The 24,971-nt window shown below is 36.2% G+C and overlaps 1 protein-coding gene across 2 annotated transcripts in view; it reads left to right on the forward strand.

Annotated features, from left to right (window-relative positions):
* The first annotated feature begins 789 nt into the window (after positions 1-789).
* The window catches only part of MTA1 (metastasis associated 1), a 243,965-nt gene continuing 219,783 nt past the window's right edge, over positions 790-24,971 (forward strand). Inside the window, exon 1 of one of the 2 annotated variants that reach the window (XM_031952899.1) lies at positions 790-1,065. In XM_031952899.1, the coding sequence (XP_031808759.1) occupies positions 1,038-1,065 (28 nt within the window). In that variant the 5' untranslated portion in view covers positions 790-1,037. The remainder of the gene's footprint in view (positions 1,066-24,971) is intronic. The other variant, XM_031952898.1, reaches the window with a different exon arrangement.

The raw sequence follows: 24,971 nt of genomic DNA on the forward strand, positions 1-24,971 counted from the left end.
GACTGTTTAGAGGGAAAAGGAGGGGGCAGACAGGGAGATAGGGAGGAGAAAGAGAGAGAGAGAGAGAGAGAGAGAGAGAGAGAGAGAAGAAGAAGAAGAAGAAGAAGAAGAAGAAGAAGAAGAAGAAGAAGAAGAAGAAGAAGAAGAAGAAGAAGAAGAAGAAGAAGAAGAAGAAGAAGAAGAAGAAGAAGAAGAAGAAGAAGAAGAGGAGGAGGAGGAGGAAGAGGAGGAGGAGAAGGAGGAGGAGGATGGAGGAGAAGAAGGAGAAGAAGGAGGAGGAGGAAGAAGGAGAAAAAGAAGAGGAGAAGGAGAAGGAGAAGAAAAAGAAGAAGAAGAAGAAAAAGAAGAAGAAGAAAAGAAGAAGAAGAAGAAGAGGAGGAGGAGGAGGAGAAGGAGAAAGAGAAGGAGGAGAAGGAGAAGAAGAAGGAGAAGAAGAAGGAAGGAAGAAGAAGAAGAGGAGGGAGGGAAGAATGGAGGGAGTGGGAGAGGCAGAGGAGAGAACGAGAAAGAGGGAGAAGAGGAGGGAGAAGGAGGAAGAGGGAGAAGAGGAGGAAGAAGGAGAAAAAGGGAGAGGGAGGAGAGGAGTGGGGGAGAGAAGGAGGGGGAGAAAGGTGGGGAGAAGAGAGGCCAGGGGAGGCCGGGAAGAGGGTAGGGGAGAGAGAGGGTAGGAGGAGCAGGAAGAAGACTGTAGAGGGAGGATGGCGACTGTGTGTGGAATAGACTAGCAGAAAGGCGAGGAGCCGCCTGGAGCCAACCAGCCCAGTCCCATGGGTCTCTAGGGCCTCCCCCTCCCCTCGGCCTCCGGCGGCGGCGGCGGCGGCGGCGGCGGCGGCGGGCCGAGTGCGGCCCCTTTAAAGCGTACGCCCCCGCCCCCACTCCAGCCGATCGATCCTCCATTTTCCTGCACATTTCCCCCACCTGGAGGAGCCGCCGCGCCACCCTGCGAATCCCGAGCGCCGGGCCCCGGCCAGGCCAGGCCCTTGAGCCCCCAGTGCCGCGCCGCGCCCCCGGAGCCGAAGCCCCAGCCGGAGCCCGACATGGCCGCCAACATGTACAGGGTCGGAGGTGAGCTCCCCTCCTCGCCGCCCCTGCCGCACCGCGGCCTTCCGCCCAGCTTCAGGCAGACCCAAATCGGCCCCGGCCCCGCGCGTCCTCTCGCCAGGCCAGCCCCGACCGACTCTGGGGCCTCCCCCCACGCTCTCCTAGTCCGGCCGCAGGTTTTGCTGCAACCTCTTCCTCTCCTCCCCCCCTCCACCTCGGCCGCCCGCCCGCCCTGGATTCCATTCGGCTCCTCTCCTGGGCGGCTCAGCCGGGCCTCCACGGACAGGGTCCGGCTCCTCCTCCGGTTTGCCGTGGGCCCTAACCCCCCCACCTCCTGCGCCCCGTCCGAGCCCCGTACTTCCACTCCAGGCCATCCCGCGCCCATCTGAGCCGGCCCCCCTAGGTCCCGAGGGCCTCGGCTCCTCCCGGGCTCCTCCACCCCCCCCCCCTTCTTTCTGCCCCTCGGCCCCCTCCCCCCGGGACCGAACATTCCGCCTGGCTGTTAAGAATGGGGGGGGAGAGGAAGTCAGTAAGTGACTCTGGTTGAGTGGAATGAAGCTATGGATATCCCTCGATCCTGGAAAGACTTACTGGGCAGGGGCTCCCTTTCTCACAGTTTTATGAGGGTTTTTTTTTTGGGGGGGGGGCTGAGGAGGGGTTACTCGATACCTGCCAAAATGGGAAGCTAAAGGTGGGGCCTATCCTGGCCTCTGGAAGATAAGAAAGTGGCCGGCAGGCTATGGCTGGGGGCCGAGGGGAGAGGCTCGGAGTGTCTGTGTTTTAAATAAGCGCATAGGCTGCTTTCTGGCCACAAAGCTTGAGGGATGGGAAGGGGTTGTGGGGAGAATGGCTTCTGCCGTGGGGACAGCCCTCCTACTGCACCTCTCTGTGGGCCTTGGCCTTTGAGTAACCTTTGGTAGTAGCGGCAGACGCCATGAGGGACTGAACCCTTTAGTTTTAGCGGCGGGGAGCAGTTGGGTTTGGAACTGGGGGGGGGGGGGGGGGGGGGGTTCTTTTTTTCAAAACCAGGTTCTGTTAGAATCATTTTCTTGCATGAAGCCGGGAAGGATGGTGATGTTCGTTTGGGATTGTGTGCTGAGGAGCGGGGGAAATCTTGCCCTTCTTGTGTTGTTTGTGGTAGGGAGGATGCAAGACATTGTTCACTGGGTTAGTGGGGGGCTTCAGGGTTGCTCACTGCCCAGTTAGGAATATTTCCACTGTTCCTGAAGTTCTTACCTGTAGAAGAGAACAGATTTTCCTTAACAATGATTTCCAAGTATAAAATGAGCTACTTCCTAAATGAGAGTCAAGACACACCTTGTTGATTGCTGTAGATAGAGTGGGTGAGACTTTGTGGTTTAAGCTTGGGGAAGGGTAGTTGCTACCCTTGTGATACTCTTGAAAGAGGATACCTTCTCAAAATTGAGAAATCCTCTGGCTTAGATTTCCAGTCAGTACAGCGGCGAGCATAGGGTCATCTTTAAAGATGGTGAATGTTACTTACCCACAATATTTTTTACTGGTCCCCATTTTTTTTTTACTTATGCTAACCAGTTTGGAGTCCGCTTCTTTGATGATATCCTTTGGGAGGATGTTTATGCCAGCAGATGTATCAACAACCTTCAATGAAATGCTTAGGCTTTCTCCCTACATGTCTTGTATAGTTTTCCTTTGGCAATAATTCTTATGAGTTGCTTCCCTTTTGGTTTACCTTTGACAGTTCAGGTATTGGGTCAGAATTACTGACAACACTACCATGTGACAGTGTTTTGATGCAAATAGACCCCGGTGCCTTGTAGATCCATTATAATCTTAGGTGGACTATGGAAGGCAGGACATGAGCAGATTATGAGTTTCTTAAGAGTTAGGGTGGGGAAAATACTTAATCCTCTAGCTAAAGTTCCCTGACTTCATGCTTCCTATGGTTCCCACTGATCAGAGCAAGCCCAAAGGAGTACCTTTCAGTAGTGCCAAATGTTAGAGGCTTCTGGTTGGGCATCAAAGGTTGGTTGCCTTTTTAACTTTTCCATCTATCTATGTTTTGGGGAGAGAGGAGGAATATGTTCTTATGTTGCACAGTTCTGTTTCCTCATCAAGTTTTGACATGGGTAAAAACTTGAACTTCAAACTCCTCAGAAAAGCTTTCTAAAAGACTTGAGATCTCCACTTTGTTTCTTCTCTTCTTCTGCTGTAAGTAATCAGACTTCCAGCCTCCTCATTCAAGTTAAAAAAGTTCTCTTCAAAGTTAGGATTGACCTATTAATTGTCTAATTTTTGATGGCTTTTCTCAGTCCCAATGCTTCTCAGCCTGTCTATTGCATGGTTATCACCCTTTTTTACCTGAATATTCTGTCTTCTTTAGCTTTTGTGACATTTATTCTCTCTTGGTTCCCCCTCCTTGTCTGGCTGTTCTCATCACATCATATATATCATAACTGGGTTATGATTCCTCTCTCTTCTTACTATTTCTTTAGCTACTCTTAGTAACCTAATAATCTCTCAAGAATTTACCTATCATTTTTATGCAGATGACTTCCACTTCTATATTTCCAACCCATGTCTTTCTATGAGCTCCAGATTCATATCATCAATTGCCTTTTGGAAATTTCAATTTGGATAGCCTGGAGACATCTTAAAATTCCACATGTCTAAAACTAAATTTGTTATCTTTTCTTTAATCCTTCCACTCTTATTTCATAGGGATGTCTAAGGCAGTCTCATAATATTGGCATTATTCTGGACTTTTCACTCTCCCTTATCCCATAAATGATCATTTCTTGTATTTTTTTATATCTGGCTCTTTCACTTTACTTAACACAACCACTTTAGCATAGGACCTCATTTCTTAGCTAGATTATTGGGATAGTTTGCTAATTTGGTCACTGTACATTGTCTCTCACCACTTAATCTATCCTATAACATTGCCCCATAATAATTTTCCTTAACCACAAATCTGACCATTTGCCTCCTTGATGAAATAAATCTAAATTCTAGTTGTAAGTCTTGTACAATCTAGCTAGCTAGCTTCAACCTATATTTTTTCAGTTTTATTATATATTATTCCTTTTCTGTGTAATCAGTCAAACTAGCCTTCTACACAGGACATTCCGTCTTTTACCTCTATGCCTATATATTGAGCCATGTGCTTGGAATGCATTCTTTTCTTTCTTTAATTTCCTCGGTTCTTTCTCATCTTGAAGATGAAGTTTTTCTTGGTTCCCCTCTCTCCAACTGCTATGCTAGGCTCTTCCCTCACAAAGCATGTTGAATTTAATTATTGAATATTTATTTTGTTATATGTATTTTATATTACACATATACAAACATACACATATGTGTGTTTTCCACAGTGCTCTCTGAAAATGGCACTTTAATAATTTAATAATTTCTTATAGCACATTGGATTCTATTATATATAAATATAATACCATATTATATATTTGATATATGATTATATAATACCATATTATATATGAATATAATACCATAATTTGTCTAGATGTTTAATTTTTTCCCCACCATGTTATAAAATATTTTTGTGCATATAAAGCCTTTTTGATTTCTTTGGAGTATAGGCCTACTAAAAGTATAAGCTACTTTAGGGCATTCATGCACAGTTTAGTTGTGCAGTATAGTTCAAATTACTCTTTAAAATGGCTGGAATAGGGTACATCCATGAATTTGCCTGTTTCTCTACAATGACGTTCATTGTCAGTTATCCTAATCTGTTACAAAAACATTAAAAACTTTGATCAATGAAATGATCAGCCATGGTTCCATGTACTGATGATGAAGAGTGTTACTTCCTAAGAGAGAGAGGTAATGCACTTAGTAAGTATAATGAGATATACCTTTTTGGACATAGCCAAAATTGTGATTTTTTCTTTTTAAATTTTTTTTGGCTTGGTTGCATTTTTGTTAAGAGGGCTTTGGTTTTTGTGTTTTGGAGTGGGGTGGTGGGAAGGAAAATAAATTCAAAATCAAGAAAATAAAAGATTGTAAATTTCTTGCTAGTAGAAATTGTTTAATTCTTTGTTTATATATCCCATCCCCAGCATCTACTCCTGTGCCTGGTATATATGAGGCACTTAGATTTGCTGATGAGTATTGTGAATGCATATATAAATCTCATTTTGAATATGCGGAAACAGACTTAGGTCAAAAAGCTGCCTGGTTATGAAGTTAATAGGAGCATAGACATAGACTTTTAGTAGTTTAGAATTGACTTTTAGTAGACTATGCTACTGAGCATGATAATAGAAATTTATCCTTGGAAAGGGTGGAAGTGATCTGAGCTTAATTCTTTGTACACCAGAGCTACTGTGGCTAATAAGTCTCAGGTGCCAGGATGTTAGAACTTTTTAATACTTCCAAAGTTGGATTTCTTACCCAAAGCTTTCTTCAGCTGTGTGGTACCTTCTTTGCCTTCTTTATGTTCAAATCACGTTTGCAATGCTGAGTAGATTGTAAATACTTAATTTTAAGAAATTAAATTTTATCTTTAGTTTCTAATTTTTTTCTTTTCCCTCCCCTCCCCCACCCCCAAAAAGTCAAGAAAAACAAAATGCATTATACAAAACAAATTTCTGCATTAACCATGTCCAGAGTTAAAAAAGAGAGAAAGAGAGAGAACATATGCTTCAGTCTGCAGTCAGAGTCCATCATTTTTCTAGAGATGTATAGTGTGTTTCATCATGAATTCTTGGAAATTGTGGTTGATTATTGTATTGCTGAGTGTTGCAAAAATCTTTCAAAATGCCTTATCTTTACAATACTGCTATCATTGTATTAATCGTTCTCCCGATGCTGCTCACTTCACTTTGTATCAGTTTTTTCAAGTCTTCCAAGTTATTCCTAAAGCCATTCTCTTCATTTATTACAATACAATAGTATTAATCACATTCATATATCATAACTTGTTAAGCCCTTCCCCAATTGAAAAGAACCCTCTTAGTTTCCAGTTCTTTGATACTACAAAAAGAACTGCCATAAAGGTTTTTATACTTCTAAGTCTATTTCTTCTTTCTTTGCTCTTTTTGGGGTATAGATGAAAGTAGCCATATTGGGGGATTTAAAGTTTAGTAGCTTTTTCGGTGTTCCATATTGGTTACCACAAGTACATTAGTGTAACTGTTTTATGATAACCCTTTTAATTTAACATTAATAATTTTTCTCTCTCTCTTTTTTTTTTTTTTTTTTTTTTTTTGGTTAGCCAATTTGAATGAGTTTTTTTAATTTCTCTAATTATTAGTGATTGAGAGCACTTTTTTCACATGGCTTGGAGTTTCACTATTGATGGTTTGGAATTCTTTCTCTGAAAATTGCCTATCTATATCCTTTGACCATTTATAAGTTAGGGAATGACTCTTTTTTTTCCTTTTATTTATTAATTCAATTTTCTGTATGTCTTTGAGACTTTTGTCAGAAAAACTTGTTGCAAAGATTTTGTTTTCCTTTGTTCTTGATTTTCTAATAATTTTAGTTGCATTGAGGAAATACTAAATTTTGGATTAGTATAATATTTAGTATAGTAAGCCTGCTGTCTCTGCTGTTATGCTGTTTTTCCCAGACTGACTTAATCATAAAAGCAATTTATGTAATGCTTTTAAGATTTGTTTTATTATTTTTTTATCTTAAAACCTTGTGAGGGGAGTTACTATAGGTGTTTTCCACATTTTACAAATAGAAGAAACTAAAGCCCAGAGTTGATTTGTCCTTGTCATTATAGGTAGTTAGCAAGTGTCTAAGATGAAGACTTGCTTACTACAGTTGGAATGAGATGTGTCTCTTGGTTTAAGGTCAGAAAGCTTAATTTAGCTTATAACATTGGAGCCTTTGACCAAGTGAGATGTTCCCTATCTCACATCTAAAATGTTCAGCAATTCCTTTGCTTCTCAACTCTTAGGAGTCATGATTCTCTGGTTGGTTTCTTTCTCATGAATCCTAATCCTACATATATAGCCCCTACCTCTTTCATGCCTATTCACCTTTGGTGCCTTGATTCTTCTAGTCTGTCAGCTTTGGAAGCTTTATTTCCCTTCTTAATCATGCTTAACCTAATAGGAAGGAATGACTTCTTTATATTTGTTAAACAACCCTTGATCCCTTGATCTTCTGTTTATACCCAACTCACCTTTAGCACAGTGTAACTCCTCTTCTTTTTCATTCTTGTTCCCTGGTGGTGGAGGAAATTATGAAATAGTGATGGTGTCCATCATTAATCCACTTCACTGCTATAGAGAAGTCAACTTTTTTTTATTTTTTATTACTATTATACATGATGGCTGTTGGAAACTTTTTTTGGGAATTCCTATATTTTATCTTTCCTTGTCCTAGCTCAGGACTAATTAAATTTTTTCATTTGTGATTTTTTTTGCTTGATAAATTTTTATATGACTCTGTATATAGGTTAAAAAAATAGGTATACAAATCAAACATTTCATAATAATAAATTATAGTTTTGCTACCTCCCACATACAGTTATGAGATCCCATATGGGGTTGTGGGGTTGTGAACCACTATTTTAAGAAGCTGGGTCCTAGAGCATAATTTCTTAATTTTTTGTGGGAGTCATAGACCCTTTTGGCAATCTGGTGAACCCTTTAGGCTCCTCAGAATATTTTTAAGTACATAAGATAAATTATATAGAACTATAAAGAAAACCACTTTTAGAATTATACAAGCTTTTCCATTCCTCAGTTTCTTTAATTACCATGAACTACATGAGGATAGTCAGACCTTAGAGTCACCTATGCTACTTATATGATTGTGAACCCTAAAATTTTTTTTATTTTCTGATCATAAGCTTTCATCTTTCCTAATACTCCTTTTAAATCTTTTCTACCTCACCCTAAACTTCAGTTCATTCCTCACTGTTCCTTAGCATTTTACTGAAGCTCAGATCTTATTTGGCATATCCTCTACTTTTACTTTTACTGAGAAAATAGTAACCAGCCATCTATTAAGAATTTCCTCATCTTCCTCAACTGTAAGCATCTCTATGTTAACCCCCATTCTCTCTGCATTTGCCATTTGACCTTACTGTGAATTCTGCCCCCTACTTGTGCTCTTTATCTGATCCCATTCCCTTCTATTTCTTGGACTTTACTCCTTTCTCTCTTCCAACATTACTTGTTTTCTTTATTAGCGTCATTCTTTTGTTGCATATATATATATACATACATACACACACCTTGCTATCAAATTATCATAGTTATACATCTTTTCTAGCCAGATTCCTAGGTAAAGCAGTACATGCTTGTTTTTTCAAATTCTTAAATTGACCTGATCCCACTACTTAGTTGAAACCTTTCTAAGGTTTCCAATGATCTCAAGTCATGTGCCCATTTCTGCATCCTCATCCTTTCTGATCTTTTGATGCTGTTTACCATTTCTGGATACTCTCTTCATCCTTGCCTTCTATGATATAAATTCTCTTCTGCTTCTCATTTGTCTGGCTGACCAGTAGCCTTTGCTTTATTATAAATGCATCGTGTGTGTGTGTGTGTGTGTGTGTGTGTGTGTGTGTGTGTGTGTGTGTGAGAGAGAGAGAGAGAGAGAGAGAGAGAGAGAGAGAGAGAGAGAGAGAGAGAGAGAGAGAGAGAGAGATATGTCTTCCTTGTTCTGGCTCATCGGTTCCCATTGGTCCAATTGTTTTTATGCAGATTTCCCTTCTAGCTTTTATTTTTCTTAAACTCATTCCACTGTTGTATCACCAAACTGCCTGTTAGACCTGTCTATTTGAATTTTCTTTAGGTATCTCAAACTCAATATGGCTAAAATAGAATTTATTTGGTAATATTCCTCTCTGCTGCCATCCAATTGCTGCTCTCCAAAAAAAAAAAAAAAAAAAAAAAAATTCTTATTCATCTTATCTCTGCCTCTTTACTTCTTTGGTTTCCTCAGTTAATGGTTTCACCTTCTGCAAGAAGCCTTTTCCAATCTTCTTCATTTTCTTGATGCCTTCCCTCTGAGATGTTTTTATCTTGTATGTGAGCTCTTTGAGAACAAGAATGTTTGGAGGTTTTTTTTCCTGCCTTTCTTTGATTTCCCAGCCTTTAGCACAGCATCTGACACTTAGCAAATTTTAGTTGATTTTGAGAATTCTCAGCCTGAGTCATTCTTGACTCTTCATTTCTTTCATTTCTAATTGATTGTCAAACTCCATCTCTCACCACTCCCAATTCAATCATTAGGGTCTCCACTGTTCGATCTAGAAAGTCCTCTTGTGGGAAAGACCCCTTGTAGTTGATTTATAGGAGTAATAGACAAGAGGCTTAGAGGATAAGGTATAGATGAATTGTAATATGAATAGAGTTCAATATCATTGAGATAACATAGGATAATATCTATTGCATTAGCTTTTTAGTTATAGACTTTAGTTCAAATGATATCCTTTCTGCTGTCTGTATGACTCTGGGCAAGTCACTTTATTTCTCTTGAGTTTCAGCTTCTTCATCTGTAAAGTGGACATGATAATACCTCACAAAGTTATTATGAGGATTATATGAGCTAACATAAAATTAGCAATTTCTTTTCTGTTTTTGTTTTTAAATTTTATTTTATTTAGTCTTATTTTTACTAAGTTACATGTAAAAACAATTTTTAACATTTGTTTTTAAAAACTTTGAGTTACAGATTTTCTCCCTTTCTCCCTCTCCCACCTTTGAGAATGTAGGTTATACTTGTATAGTCATGTAAAGCATTTTCATAGTAGTCATGTTGTGAAAGAAGCCTACCCTCCTTCCCCCCCCAAAAAAACCACCAAACCTTGAGGAAAAGGAAGTTTTTAAAAAGTTTTCTTCAATTTATATTCAGAAACCATCAGTTCTTTCACTGGGTATGCATAACATTTTTCATCCTAAATCCTTTAGAGTTATTTTGAATCATTGTATTATTGAGAATAACCTGGGGATTCACAGCTGATCATCTTAAAATATTGCTGTTATTTTGCACACAAAGTATTTATTTCATTTTGCATTAGCTCATAGAAGTCTTTCCAGAATTTTCTTAGAGCATTTTGCTCATCATTTCTTGTAACACAATAGTATTCCATAATAATCACATACTGCACTTCTTTAGCCATTCCCCAATTGATGGGAATCCTCTCAATTTCCAATTCTTTGCCTTGTCAAAAGAGCTTCTGTAAATATTTTTGTACATATAGGTCCTTTTCTCTTTCCTTTTTTACATTTTTTAAAAAAATCTCTTTTGGGATACATACTTATAGTATTGCTAGATCCAAAGGTATACATGACTTTATAGCCCTTTGAACATAGTTCCAAATTGCTCTATAGAATGGTTGGATGAGTTCACAATTCCACCAAGAATGCATTAATGTTTGATTTTTTTCCCCCAAGCCTCCTCTAATTGTTTGTCATTTTCCTTTTCTGTCATATAAGCAAATCTAATTAATTAAACCTCAGAATTGTTTTAATTTACATTTCTCACAGAATCTATTATGCTTCAGGTGAAGTCAAAAAGCAGAGGTAGCCATCCTGATCTCAGATCAAGCAAAAGTAAAAATTGATATAATTAAAAGAGACAAGGAAGGGCACTCACTATATCTTGCTAAAGAGTAATATAGATAATGAATATATTAAACATATGCACCAACTGGTGTAATATCTAAATTCTTAAAGGAGAAGTTAAGGGAGCTGCAAGAAGAAATAGACAGCAAAACTATAATATTGGGAGATCTCAAACTTGCTCTCTCAGAACTAGATAAATCAAACCACAAAATAAATAAGAAAGAAGTTAAAGAGGTAAATAGAATATTAGAAAAGTTAGGCATGTTAGATCTTTGGAGAAAACTAAATGGAGACAGAAAGAGTACACTTTATTTTCGGCAGTTCATGGAACCTATCCAAAAATTGACCATATATTAAGACATAAAGAAGACCTCAATTCAAATGCACAAAGGCAGAAATAGAAATAATAAATGCATCCTTTTCAGATCATGATGCAATAAAAATTACATTCAATAAAAAGCCAGGGGAAAATAGACCAAAAAAATGGGAAACTAAATAATCGCATCCTAAAGAATGATTGAGTGAAACAGCAAATCATAGTCACAATTAATAATTTCACCCAAGAGAATGACAATGAGACGTCATACCAAAATGTGTGGGATACAGCCAAAGTGGTAATAAGGGGAAATTTTATATTTTAGAGGCCTGCTTGTTAAAATAGAAAAAGAGAAAATCAATGAATTAGACTTACAACTAAAAAAGCTAGAAAAAGAGCAAATTAAAAACCCTCAGTCAAGCACTAAACTTGAAATCCTAAAAATAAAAGGAGAGATTAATAAAATTGAAGGTAAAAAAAAGCTAAGAGTTGGTATTATGAAAAAACCAACAAAATAGATAAAACATTGGTAAATTTGATTAGAAAAAGGAAAGAGGAAAATCAAATTGTTAGTCTTAAAATTGAAAAGGGAGAACTTGCCACAAATGAAGAGGAAATTAGAGCAATAACTAGGAGTTATTTTGCCCAAATTTATGCCAATAAATTCGATAACTTAAATGAAATAGATGAATACTTTCAAAAATATAGGGTGCCCAGATTAATAAAGGAAGAAGTAAATTGGTTAATTAAGCAGTCCCATTTTAGAAAAAGAAATAGAACAAGCTATTAACTCCCTAAGAAAAAGTCCCCAGGACCAGTTGGATTTACATGTGAATTCTACCAAACATTTAAAGAACAATTAACGCCAATACTATATAAACTGTTTGAAAAAATAGGGATTAAAGTAGTCCTACCAAATTCCTTCTATGACACAGACATGGTACTGAGACCTAAACCAGGTAGGTTGAAAACAGAAAAAGAAAATTATAGACCAATCTCCCTAATGGATATTGAAGCTAAAATCTTAAATAAAATATTAGCACAAGATTACAGAAAATCATCCCCAAGATAATACATCATGACCAAATGGAATTTATATGCAGGGCTGGTTTCAATATTAGGAAAACTATTAGCATAATTGACTATATCAATAACCACATTAACAAAAACCATATGATCATCTCAATAGATGCAGAAAAAGCATTTGGTAAAATCCAACATCCATTCCTATTAAAAACATTGAAAGTATAGGAATAAATGGACTTTTCCTTAAATAATCAGTAGCATATATTTAAAACCATCAGTAACATCATATGTAATGGGGATAAACTGGAACCATTCCCAATAAGATCAGGACTGAAACAAGGTTGCCCACTATCACCATTACTATTCAATATTGTATTAGAAACAGCTTCAGCAATAAGAGTTGAGAAAGAGATTAAAGGAATTAGAGTAGGTAATGAGGAAACCAAATTATCACTCTTTGCAGATGATATGATGGTATACTTAGAGAAATTCTACTAAAAAGCTATTAAAAATAATCCACAACTTTAGCAAAGTTGCAGGATACAAAATAAATCCACATAAATCCTCAGCATTTTTATACATCACCAACAAAATCCAACAGCAAAAGATACAAGGAGAAATTCCATTTAAAATAACTGCTAATAGTATAAAATATTTGGGAATCTCTGTGCCAAGGGAAAATCAGGAACTATATGAACAGAACTACAAAACATTTTCCACACAAATAAAGTCAGATCTAAACAATTGGGAAAATATTAAATGCTCTTGGATAGGCTGAGTGAATATAATAAAGTTGACAATACTATCTAAACTAATCTATTTATTTAGTGCTATACAAATCAGACTTCTGAGAAACTATTTTAATGACCTAGAAAAAAATAACAAAATTCATATGGATGAACAAAAGGTCAAGAGTTTCAAGGGAACTAATGAAAAAAAAGTCAAATGAAAGTGGCCTGCTGTATCAGATCTAAAATTATATTATAAAACAGCAGTTACCAAAAACCATTTGGTATTGGCTAAGAAATAGACTTGTTGATCAGTGGAATAGGTTTTGCTCAAAGGATAAAAGTCAATAACTTAAATAATCTAGTGTTTGACAAACCCTAACACCCCAGATTTTGGGATAAGAAATCACTGTTTGACAAAAACTGCTGGGAGAATTGGAAATTAGTGTGGCAGAAACTAGGCATTGATCCATACTGAACACCGTACACCAAGATAAGGGCAAAATGGGTTCATGACCTATGCATAAAGAACAAGATTATAAATAAATTAGAAGAACATAGGATAGTTTAACTCTCAGACTTGTGGAGGAGACTTTGTGACCAAAGAAGAACTAGAGATCGTTATTGATCACAAAATAGAAAATTTTGATTATATCAAGTTAAAAAGCTTTTGTACAAACAAAACTAATGCAGACAAGACAAGAAGGGAAGCAATAAATTGAGAAAACATTTTTACAGTTAGAGGTTCTGATAAAAGGCCTCATTTCCAAAATATATGAGAATTGACTCTGTAAGAAATCAAGCCATTCTCCAGTTGTCAAAGGATATGAACAGACAATTCTCAGATGATGAAATTGAAACTATTTCTACTCATATGAAAGGGTATTCCAAATCACTATTGATCAGAGAAATGCAAATTAAGACAACTCTGAGATACTACTACACACCTGTCAGATTGGCTAAGATGACAGGAAAAGATATTATGCTGTATGTTGGAGTGGATGTGGGAAAGCTAGGACACTGATGCATTGTTAGTGGACTTGTGAATGGATCACTTTGGAACTATGCTCAAAAAGTTATCAAACTCTGCATACCCTTTGCTCCAGCAATGTTACTACTGGGCTTATATCCCAGAGAGATCTTAAAGAAGGGAAAGGGACCTGTTTGTGCAAAAATGTTTGTGGCAGCCCTTTTTGTATGGGCTAGAAACTAGAAATTGAATGGATGTCCATCAATTGGAGAATGGCTGAATAAATTGTGGTATATGAATGTTATGGAATATTATTGTTCTGTAAGAAATGACCAGCAGGTTGAATACAGAGAGGCTTGGAGAGACTTGCATGAACTGATGCTGAGTGAAATAGGCAGAACCAGGAGATCATTATACACTTCAATAGCAATATTATATGAGGATCAATTCTGATGGAAGTGAATCTCTTCGGCAATGAGAAGATCCAGTTCAGTTCCAATTGATCAGTGATGAACAGAACCAGCTATCCCCAGAGAAAGAACACTGAGAAATTAATGTGGACTGCTTGCATTTTTGTTTTTCTTTCCAGGTTATTTTTAACTTTCCAAATCCAACTTTTCTTGTGCAACAAGAGAACTGTATAAATATGTACACATATATTGTATTTAAGATATACTTTAACATGTTTAACATGTATGAGACTGCCTGCCATCTAGGGGAGGGGATGGAGTGGAGAAAGGGAAACGTTGGAACAGAAGTGATTGCAAGGGACAATGTTGAAAAATTACCCATGCATTTATTCTGTCAATAAAAAGGTATACTAAAAATAAATAAATAATTTGCATTTCTCTAATCAGTAGTTAGTTAAACCATTTTTTCATATAACAATTGATAGGTTTGATTACTTTATCTGGAAAGTGTTCATATGTTTTGGTCATTTATCAATTGGGGAATGAATTTTTTTTTTTAAATAAACTTGACACAGTTTTCTATATGTTTGAGAAATGAAGCCTTTATCACAGAAATTTGCTTCAAAATCCCTCCCCCCCCCCCCAATTACTTAAGCTAATTTATTCTTTCTCTTGGCTGCCCTTTATTCTGTTTTCCCTCTCTTTTTATCCTGTCCCTTCTCAAAAGTGTTTTGTTTTTGACCAACTTCTCCCTGGGTCTTCCCTTGCTTCTGTCATTCTTGCTTCATTTTTTCTTACTTCCTTTCCATCCTAGTTTCCTGTAGAATAAAATAGATTTCTATACACAATTGAGTTTGTATGTTATTTCTTCTTTGAGCCAATTCTGATGGGAAGTCATCCCTCCTTACTTTTTCTTTCTTCCCCTTCCCTGCAAAAGTTTTTTCTTGCCTCTTTTATGTGAAATCATTTACCTCATTCTCCCAGTACATTCTTCTCTCACCCATTAATTTTATTTTTTTAGATATCATCCCTTCACATTCAACTCACACTTGTGTTCTCTATCTATATACTCCTAACTGCCCTAATAATGAGAAAGTTCTTATAAGTTCCAAATGTCATTTTCCCATGTAGAAATGTAAATGGTTTAACCTTTTTAAATTTACCCTTATGATTTTCTTTTCTTGTTTACCTTTTTAAGTTTCTCTCTAGTTTTATGATTTGAAAGTCAGATTTTCTATTCAGGTCTGGTCTTTCATCAAAAAAGCTTGAAAGCTCCTTTATTTCACTGAATATCCATCCACCTTTTTCCCTGAAGGATTATACTCACTTTTACTTGGTAGTGATTCTTTTTTGTATTCCTATCTGATTTGCCCTCAGGAATGTCATTCCAAACCCTCCAGGCTGTTTCATGTAGCAGCTGCTTATCTTAATTGTGACTCCTTGTTAAATGAATTGTTTCTTTCTGACTGCTTGCACTATTTCCTTGTTGACTTGGAAGCTCTGGAATTTGACTCTGATATTCCTAAGAGTTCTCATTTGGGACCTCTTTCAAGAGGTAAACAATGGCTTCTTTCTATTTTACCCTCTGGTTCTAGAATATCAGGGCAGTTTTCCTTGATAGATTCTTGAGGGGGGGAGAAAAAAAAAATATATATATGTATATATATATATATATATATGTATATAAAATTATTGCTTTCAAGAAGTCCAATCATTCTAAAATTCTCTTGTCTGGATCTATCCTCCAGGTCAGTTTTTCCAATGATTTTTTATTTTTTTATTCTTTAATTTTGTTTTATTGTTTCTTGATTTCTTAAAAAGTCATTATGAGTCATTTGCTCAAATCTAATTATTGAGAAATTATTTTCTTCAGTAAGCTTTTTTACCTCCTTTTTTTCCATTTGACCAATTCTGCTTTTTAAGGCTTTCTCCTCATTGGCTTTTTGAACCTTTTACCATTTGTTTTTTTAAGATGTTGTTTCTCCTCAGTATTTTTATGTCTTTTTTTTTTTTTAACCAATCTGTTGACTCATTTTTTTTTTTCTTGCATCAATATCATATGTCTTCCCAATTTTTCTTCTTCTTCTCTTGATTTTCAAAATCCTTTTTTCAGTTCTTCTATGGCTTGAGATCAGTTCATATTTTTCTTGAAGGCTTTGGATGTAGGAGTTTTGACTTAATCTTCTAAGTATGTGTTTTGATCTTTGACACTAGAGTAATTGTTTATGTTGCTTTTTTCTCAGCCTATTACTTGACTTTTAACTTTTTCTTAAAGTTGAGCTCTGCTTCTATGGTGGAGGATGTACTCTTTCAAGCTTCAGAGATTTTGTGCAGCTGTTTTCAGAGATATTTCTAGGGACCTCCAAAGTGGTTTGCTCCAAGCTGGCCTAGACTCTGAGAATCTGTGGATGACAGCAAGCACTCGTTTCTGCCCTGGAATTTTGATGAGGGCCCCCTATTCACTATGGTTGCAAGCTCTGGTATGCTAGTTGATGAGGTGCGAGAATTGAGGGTAAGAGGTCCCCTCTGGACGATGTTGCAGATCCATTGTGAAAGAATTCGAAGACCTGAAGTCTGTGGCAAAAGGGGATTTATTTACATTAAGAAACTGTAGGAAGCTTGCTAGGAAGACAGTTTTCTTAGTGGGCAAGGTCCTGTCAGGACTAGCAAAGATGGGTTTGCACTGAGAAGAAAATATCTTCATCAGTGAGCATAATCCTGGGCAGGATATCTGGGCATACAGCCCTAGATATATTGGGGCTCCTTTGATCTTTGGTCCTGAGTGGGAGGGGGCAGGGGAGGCTAATCTCTGGATGAATCTGATAGACTGATTTTCAATTCAGTTCAAAATTGAATGGGATTACTTATCTTGGGAGTTTCCCTTATGGACTGAAGGGTGTGTCCCTCCTAGAGGGGAGTTTGAGACCCCGAATCACCTTTTCCCCACAGATTAAAGGGGACACAGTTCACATTAGGGCCTCTCCAACCCTTCTCCCCCAAAGATCTCAGTTTATATCACTAGTACTTCTCCTCACTCTGGGACTGTCAGAACTGTGACTTGGATTATTAGAAAAGCAATAGTCTTGGTTCAGTGCTACAAAAAAGGACAATATAATCTCCCTCAGACCAGTTCTACTCCCTTACCTTCTGTGGATTCAGGGCTCCAAGAGCACCTGCTACCATTGCTGATTCAGTATCTTTGAAGGCTTGCTTCTGCTTTGTTAAAGGGACAACATTAGTGGGTCCTGTGCTGAACTATGCTCCAATTTCACCTTGGTGGAACAGACTTTTCCTGCCAACCTTCTAAGTTGTCTTGGCCTGGGAAAATGTTCTCCTTTTTGTGGGCTTTATCATTCTAGAATTTGTTTGGAATCATTGCTGTATATGGAGGGATTTGAGTGAATCCCTACCTTTATTCTTCCATTTTGGCTATGTCTCCCAGCAGTTTCTTTTTAAGTGCCCACTGTGTCTTGTTTCTTCTCTTTTGAGATATAAAAATAGATTTGACAGTATTTACCTTTAAGAAGCTTATAATCTAGTTGACTTAGTATTTGGGATAGGATGACTTGTTTTTAAATTAGTTCGTTTTCTAATGTTGAAAATAAACAGGACTTGATTGTTTTTGAATCACTGAAGTGTCTAAACCATTAAAAATTTTTTTTCTTTATATTTTTTATTTTTACTTCACTAGAATTTCACTGTCTCCTTCTCTCTTTTTTTAAGTGTATTTTATTTTACACTATCTCCTTCTCAGAGAGACATCCCATATAATAATATTTTTAAAAGAAAAAAGAAGAAAAGAAATTTCTTCTTCCCCTTCTTCAAAAATGAGCAGTATAATGGAAAAATCTGAAAATCTTTGTAATATACTATGCCTATAGATGTCTATAAAAAAGAGGAGTTGGGGGAATCCTCTCATATTTCTTCTTTGGGTGTCATATCTATTTGTAATTTTACAGCATTCCCTTTTTGCTGTTTTGTGGTTTATCTTCCATTTACATTTTTGTATTCATTATGTATGGTTTTTCTGGCTTAGTTTATTTCATTCTGTATCAATCCTCATGTAAATTTCTCCATGTTTTTTGTATAACATTCTATTATATTCATCTAGCACAATTTATTTAGACATTCCACAATTGTTAGGGTTCCTCCTTATTTCCATTTCTTTGTAAATATTTTGGTGTACATGGGGACAATTTTCTCATGTGTTATCTTTTTGGGGTAAAAACCCTGTAATGGAATCTCTGGGTGAAAAGGTGTAGATATTTTAGTTATTTTATTTGCTTAATTCCAAATTATTTTCCAAAATGACTGTTGAGATTTAGAATTTCATTAACAGTGCGCTAGTATGACTATTTTCCCACAACACTTCGATATTGATTGTTTCCATTTTTTGGTTATTTTTGGCAGTTTGCTGGATGTGAAGCAAAACCTCATATTTTTCTAATGCATTGCTTTTAAAAGGGAAAATTCTTTTCTCTCTTCTCTTTTTTAAATATTGTATGGAATGACTCTCTGGGAGGAAGAGTGTTATTTTAATATGCATTTTCTTATTGTTTTGGAGCATTCTTTTATATGTTTTTAAATAGTTTGTAATTCTTTTGCGAACTCTTTGTTAATATTTTTTGAGTTATCTTGGAGAATGACTTTTGGAGTTCATATCTATAGTTTTTATATCTTATCACATCCATTTGAAAAAAGTGGTTTTATCCCTTGATTTGGTTTCTTTGTTATCCTTGATGCATTAATTTTGTGTGGAAGTTCTTTAATTATCTATTCCATATTATATTTCTTGTTTATTTAGGGATAAATGCATCTGTTCATTAATCGTAAAGCTATATGATCTACTTTTCTTCTTTTTTGTGATATGATCATAATATTCAAGTCATATGTCTGTTCAGGATATATAGTAGAATTCAGTATGAGGTATTGGCTTAACACTAATTTTTGCTAGACTGTTTTCTCATTTTCCCAGAAATTTTTGTGAGAGTTCTTTTCCTTACTTAGTTTGTGTTTTTAGATTTATTGAACAGCAGGTTATCGAGTTCCATTATTTTTGATTCCTTCTTAGTTTGTTCTGTTGACCTACCAAATGGTTTTGATAACTGCTACTTTATAATAGTTTGAGGTCTGGAAGAACTTTTCTCTCTCCCTACCTTTTAAAGAATTATTTCTTTTAATAGTTTGGAATTTTTTGTTCTTCCAAATCAATTTTGTTATTACTTTAATTTTAATAGTTTGATTGTGTGGCATAATATTAGAACTATAAATTAGTTTTGCTAGTATTCTCATTTAATAATAGTATGGCCCAGCCATGACTTAATGATCTTCCAGCTGTTGAAGTGTGGAGTGGTGTTGTGTTTTGTTTGTTTTTGTTTTTTAGGAGCACTTTATAATTGAATCAGTACAAGTATATTACTTGCCTCCATAGATTAAACCTCAAAACATTTTATTCATTTTGTAGTTATTTTGAATTTGCCTTTTACATTTGATGGCCTTATACAGAATTATTGTTGTAGTTGTTGTTTTGATTTGTTTTTAGCTTGCATCTTTGGTGAAGCTTTCTCTTTAAAGTGATTGTTTCAGTATCTCTGCTGATTCCCTAGGATTTTCTTTTTCTTCTTTTCTTTTTCTTTTTCTTTTTTTTCTCTCTCTTTTTTTTTTTTTTTTTTTTTTTTTTTTTTTTTGCTGAGGCAATTGGGATTAAGTGACTTGCCCAGGGTCACACAGCTAGGAAGTTTTAAGTGTCTGAGACCGGATTTGAACTTAGGTCTTCCCGACTTCAGGGCTGGTGTTCTCTATCCACTGTGCCACTTCACTAGGATTTTCTAAGTAAGCTATCATGTCATCAGCAGATGGGTATAATTTTATCTCTTCTTGATCTGTATGTACACCTTTAATTTAACTTTTTTGGGCTTTTGCTTTGGTAACATTTCTAGAACTATATCTAATAGTGGGGAAGGTGGAGCAGGATGATAGAATAATATATAAGGAATTACACTGAGTTTACCCTATTCCCAAAATCCTCCAAATAGATCTAATAGTATTTTATCTTTTCTAATTACATGTAAAGAAAGTTTACAACATTCAGTTTTATAAGATTTGAGTTCCATATTTTTTTACTTCCCCTCTCTCCCTTTCCCCAAGATGGCAAGCAATCTGATATAGGTTATACAGTCATATTAAACAATTTCACACTAGAAATGTGAAAAAAGAGTCAGAAAAGGGAAAAACCACGAGAAAGAAAAAATAATTGAAAAAGCTTCATTCTGCCTTAAGACTCTATTAGAGTTCTTTTTCTGGATGTTGATTGCCTTTTCCATCATGAGTCTTTTGGAATTGTCTTTTATCACTGCATTGCTAAAGAGAGCAAAGGCCATCATAGTTGATAATGGTACATTGTTGCTGTTACTCTGTTCAGTGTTCTCCTGCTTCTGCTTGATGTGGGAAAGATTCCTTTATTTGTAATTCCCAAACCCCCCTAGTTAATGTAATTACCCTTTAACTCACAAATCCAGTCCCTTTGTATTCCAATAGAAGATCTGGACCTGTCCCAGCCCCTCCAGGATCTGAGCCAACTTTGGGGTTACACCCAAAAGCCCCTCTAGCTAAATCTCCTATTATAAAAGGGACACTCTGAGAACCCCTCTTTGCAGAGTTCCCAACATGCTAGCCATGTCAGGACCCTCTGTCCACTGGACCCTCTGTCCGGTGTCCTTATCTCTACCTTTGCCTATACTTTAACCTTGCTTCCAAACTCCATAATAAACCTCTTTTATCAATCTAGCTCTTCAGACCGATAAATGCTTTTATTGGGGACTTGTGCTGCTATTAGACCTCATTTACCTCTGTATCCTTGCGTTGAATCCAAGGGGATTACAGGGAGGGACTCTGTTTGACTCCCTGTACCCCGAATCTGCCACTAGACCTCAACTAAACCCTAAGTTCCTTTAGGTACCCCAAATCTAGACCTCATCATGCTCACTTCATTCAGCCTCAGTTCATATAAGTCTTCCCAGGTTTTTTCTAAAATCTTGTTCATATTTTGTTCTTTTTTTTCTTTTCTTCTTTTTAAGCATATTTCAATTTGTATTTAGACATCATCAATCAGTTCTTTCTCTGGGGATGGATAGCATTTTTCTCCAGAAGACCTGTAGTTGTTTTGCATCATTGTATTGCTGAGAATAGCCAAGGTATTCACAGCTGACTATCTTACAATATTGCCACAATATTTGTCCACAGTACATTTCACTTTGCATGAACTCATAGAATTCTTTCCAGATTTTTCTGAAAGTATTTTGCTCATCATTTATTCCATCGTAACCACATACCACAGTTTACTCAGCTATGCCCAATTGATGGGCATCCCCTTAATTTCCAATTCTTTGTCCTAAGAAAAGAGCTGCTTTAAATATTATTGTAAAAGGGCAGCTAGGTGGCGCAGTGGATAGAGCACCAGTCCTGAAGTCAGGAAGACCTGAGTTCAAATCTGGCCTCAGACACTTAACACTTTCTAGCTGTGTGACCTTGGGCAATATATATATATATATATATATATGTGTGTGTATATATATATATATATATATATATATATATTTGTACATATAAATCCTTTTCTTTTAGCTTTTTTTTTTAATCACTTCTGGAAGACATGCCTAGTAGTGGATACTATTAAGTCTTGCATAGTATGCATGGTTTTGAAGTGGGAGGGAAACTGTTCCCTTTACTGAAGCTGTGTTCCCTTTAAGATTCCCTTTATTGTGTCCCCTTTTTGAACTGAGAGATCAGGATCTCCCAGGTTCCAAGGAGTCTAGAGACAGGGCCCATTCTTCCTGGGTGAGAGAAGTAACGCTATTCAGAAGTAAATCAACTCCCATTGCTCTTTTTGGAATTCTGAATTCTCATTCAATTGAGAAATCCTAGTCTGATCAGCTCAGGCTGTCCCAGCCCTCACCAAGATACCCATATATAACAAGGTTCCCTTAAACTCAACTCCTTGCAGTAGCTCCAAACAATTTGCTAGGACCCTGCCAGCTGATATTCATTGTAAAATTCCAATTCCCCAATAGGATTCTGCCACTATAGAAGTCAGTCTCTTAGCAAACTGGTTTCTATCCAACAATAAACTTTCATTTTGCAATTAATAATTCGGGAACAAGTGAATTCTTTCACTTTAAACCCGTGGCCAAGTAAATGGGGATTTTTTAACAATTCTTTTATTGCCACTAACCTCTGGGAATTGAGGGGATTCAAACCTAGTCAGTTTTACAGCCTTTTGGGAATAGTTTCAAATTGCTCTACAGAATGTTGAATCAGTTCACGAATCTACCAATAATGCATTAATGTCTCATTTTCCCCACATTCCTTACAACATTTGTCATTTTCCTTTTCTGGGCTAGTAGCCAAAATAGTAGGTATAAGGTTGCACCTCAGAATTGTTTTAATTTTCACTGACTCATGTAATTTCCAGAAGCTTAGACCTAGAGCTGAACTTTTCTGTCTTACAGCCCTTTGAGAATAGGGATCATGTGACTTCTTGAAACTTAGGCCTATACTTTGATTCACTTCATCTCATAGATTTTTTGAGAACTCTTCACCTGAAGTTTTGGTACATTACTTCATTCATCATTATAATTTTCTTTTGCATAATTATTTCTATGCTTATCTATCCTTTCTGTTTCCTTTTTAAATTGTTTTGAACTTTATAAATGATATGTTTACTCTTTCTACCTTTTTTTAGTATATTGACACTCTTTCTTTGCCTTAATACATGGTCAATTTTTGTTCCAGGTTGTGTTAAGTAATATATATATATTCTTTAGCTGTCCCATTCTGATGCTGCCATATCTTTTACCTTTAATTTTCCTAGTTCTTTATTCATTTCTGTTAGACCACCTGTGCTTCCTACTCACCCCAAGAGTTCTTGAAAGACTTCTTTTTTTCATCAATAATTAGACATAGATTTTCAAATATCTGGAATTTATTTCCTTTTCAGAAACATGTAATTCTATTCTCTTTGTTTTCTGGTAGATGCAAATCATTTTGTGTTGTTCACTTTTTCTTTTGAAGTTTTTTCCTCTTACTTGACTTGCAGAATTTTTGTTGGTAATTAAGAATCGATGCTATTTTTTCTGTTTGGTAATTCTAGTATTAAATTCAAGATTTTTACCTTGAGTTGTTATCTTAGAGATCAGTTTATTTTCCTTACATAGAAATTATTTTAACATTATTCCTTTGTATTTCTTTCATTTTGACCTTGAATTTTTTTTTTAAATTTTAAAAAATAGCTTTACAATTTCAAAATACATGTGAAGATATTTTTCACCATTCATCTTTGTAAAATCCTGTTTCAAGTTTTTCTCCCTCTTTTCCCCCATTCCTCTTCCCTAGACAGCAAGCAATCTGATATATGTTAAACATATGTAATTTTTCTATACATATTTCCACATTTATCATGCTGCACAAGAAAAATCAGATCAAAAAGGAAAAAAAATGAGAAAGAAAAAAGCCATCAAACAACAACAACAAAAGGTGAAAATACTATGTTGTGATCCATATTTATTTCCCACAGTTCTATTTCTGGGTGCAGATGGCTCTCTCCATCACAAGTACATTGGAATCGGCCTGATTGAACTCATTGATGAAAAGAGTTATGTCCATCAGAGCTGTTCATCACACAATCTTGTTCCTGTGTACAATGTTCTTTTGGTTCTACTCCCTTCATTTAGCATCAATTCATGTAAGTCTCTCCAGGTCTTTCTGAAATCATCCTGATGGTCATTTCTTTTAGAACAGCCATTCCCCAACTGATGGGCATTCACTCAGTTTCTAGTTCCTTACCACTACAAAAAGGGATGATATAAACATTTTTGCATATGTGGGTCCTTTTCTCTTTTATATGATCTCTTCGAGATATAGGCCAAATAGAGATACTAATGCACAGTTTGATAGTCCTTTGGGAATAGTTCCAAATTGCTCTCCAGAATGGTTGGATCAGTTCATAACTTCAGTAACACATTAGTGTCCCAGTTTATCCACATCCCCTCCAACATTTATCATAATCTTTCCCTGCCATCTTAGCCAATCTGAAAGGTGTGCAATGGTATCTCAGAATTGTCTTAATTTGCATTACTCTGATCAATAGTAATTTAGAACATATTTTCATATGAGTAGAAATGGTTTTAGTTTCTTCAACTGAAAATTGCCTGTTCACATCTTTTGACCATTTTATCAATTGGAGAATGATTTGTATTCTTATAAATTTGAGTCACTTCTCTATATATTTTAGAAATGAGGTCTTTTATCAGAACTTTGGATATAAAATTTTTTCCCTAAATTTTCTGCTTCCCTTCTAATCTTCGCTGCATTGGTTTTGTTTGTACAAAACCTTTTAAATTTAATCTATTCAATCAAGCCATTCTCTAAGCTTATGTCCCAAAGAGATATTAAAGAAGGGAAAGGGACCTGTGTGTGCAAAAATGTTTGTGGCAGCCCTTCTCATAGTGGCTAGAAACTAGAAATTGAATGGATGCCCATCAATTGGAGGAATGGCTGAGTAAATTGTGATATATGAATGTTATGGAATATTATTGTTCTGTAAGAAATGATCAGCAGGATGAATACAGAGAGGCTTGGAGACTCTTACATGAACTGATGCTAAGTGAAATGAGCAGAACCAGAAGATCATAATACACTTTAACAATAATACTGTATGAGGCTCAATTCTAATGGAAATGGCTATCTTCAGCAATGGGAAGATCCAAATCATTTCCAATTGACCAATAATGAATTTAATCAGCTACATCCAACAAAAAGAATACTGAGAAATGAGTGTGAACCACAACATAGCATTTTCACTCTTTCTATTATTGTTTGCTTGCATTTTTGTTTTTCTTCTCAGGTTACTTTTACCTTCTTTCTAAATCTGATTTTTCTTGTGCAGCAAGATAA

This window comes from Sarcophilus harrisii, chromosome 2 (genome assembly GCF_902635505.1).
Source record: "Sarcophilus harrisii chromosome 2, mSarHar1.11, whole genome shotgun sequence".
Classification (NCBI taxonomy): Eukaryota; Metazoa; Chordata; class Mammalia; order Dasyuromorphia; family Dasyuridae; genus Sarcophilus; species Sarcophilus harrisii.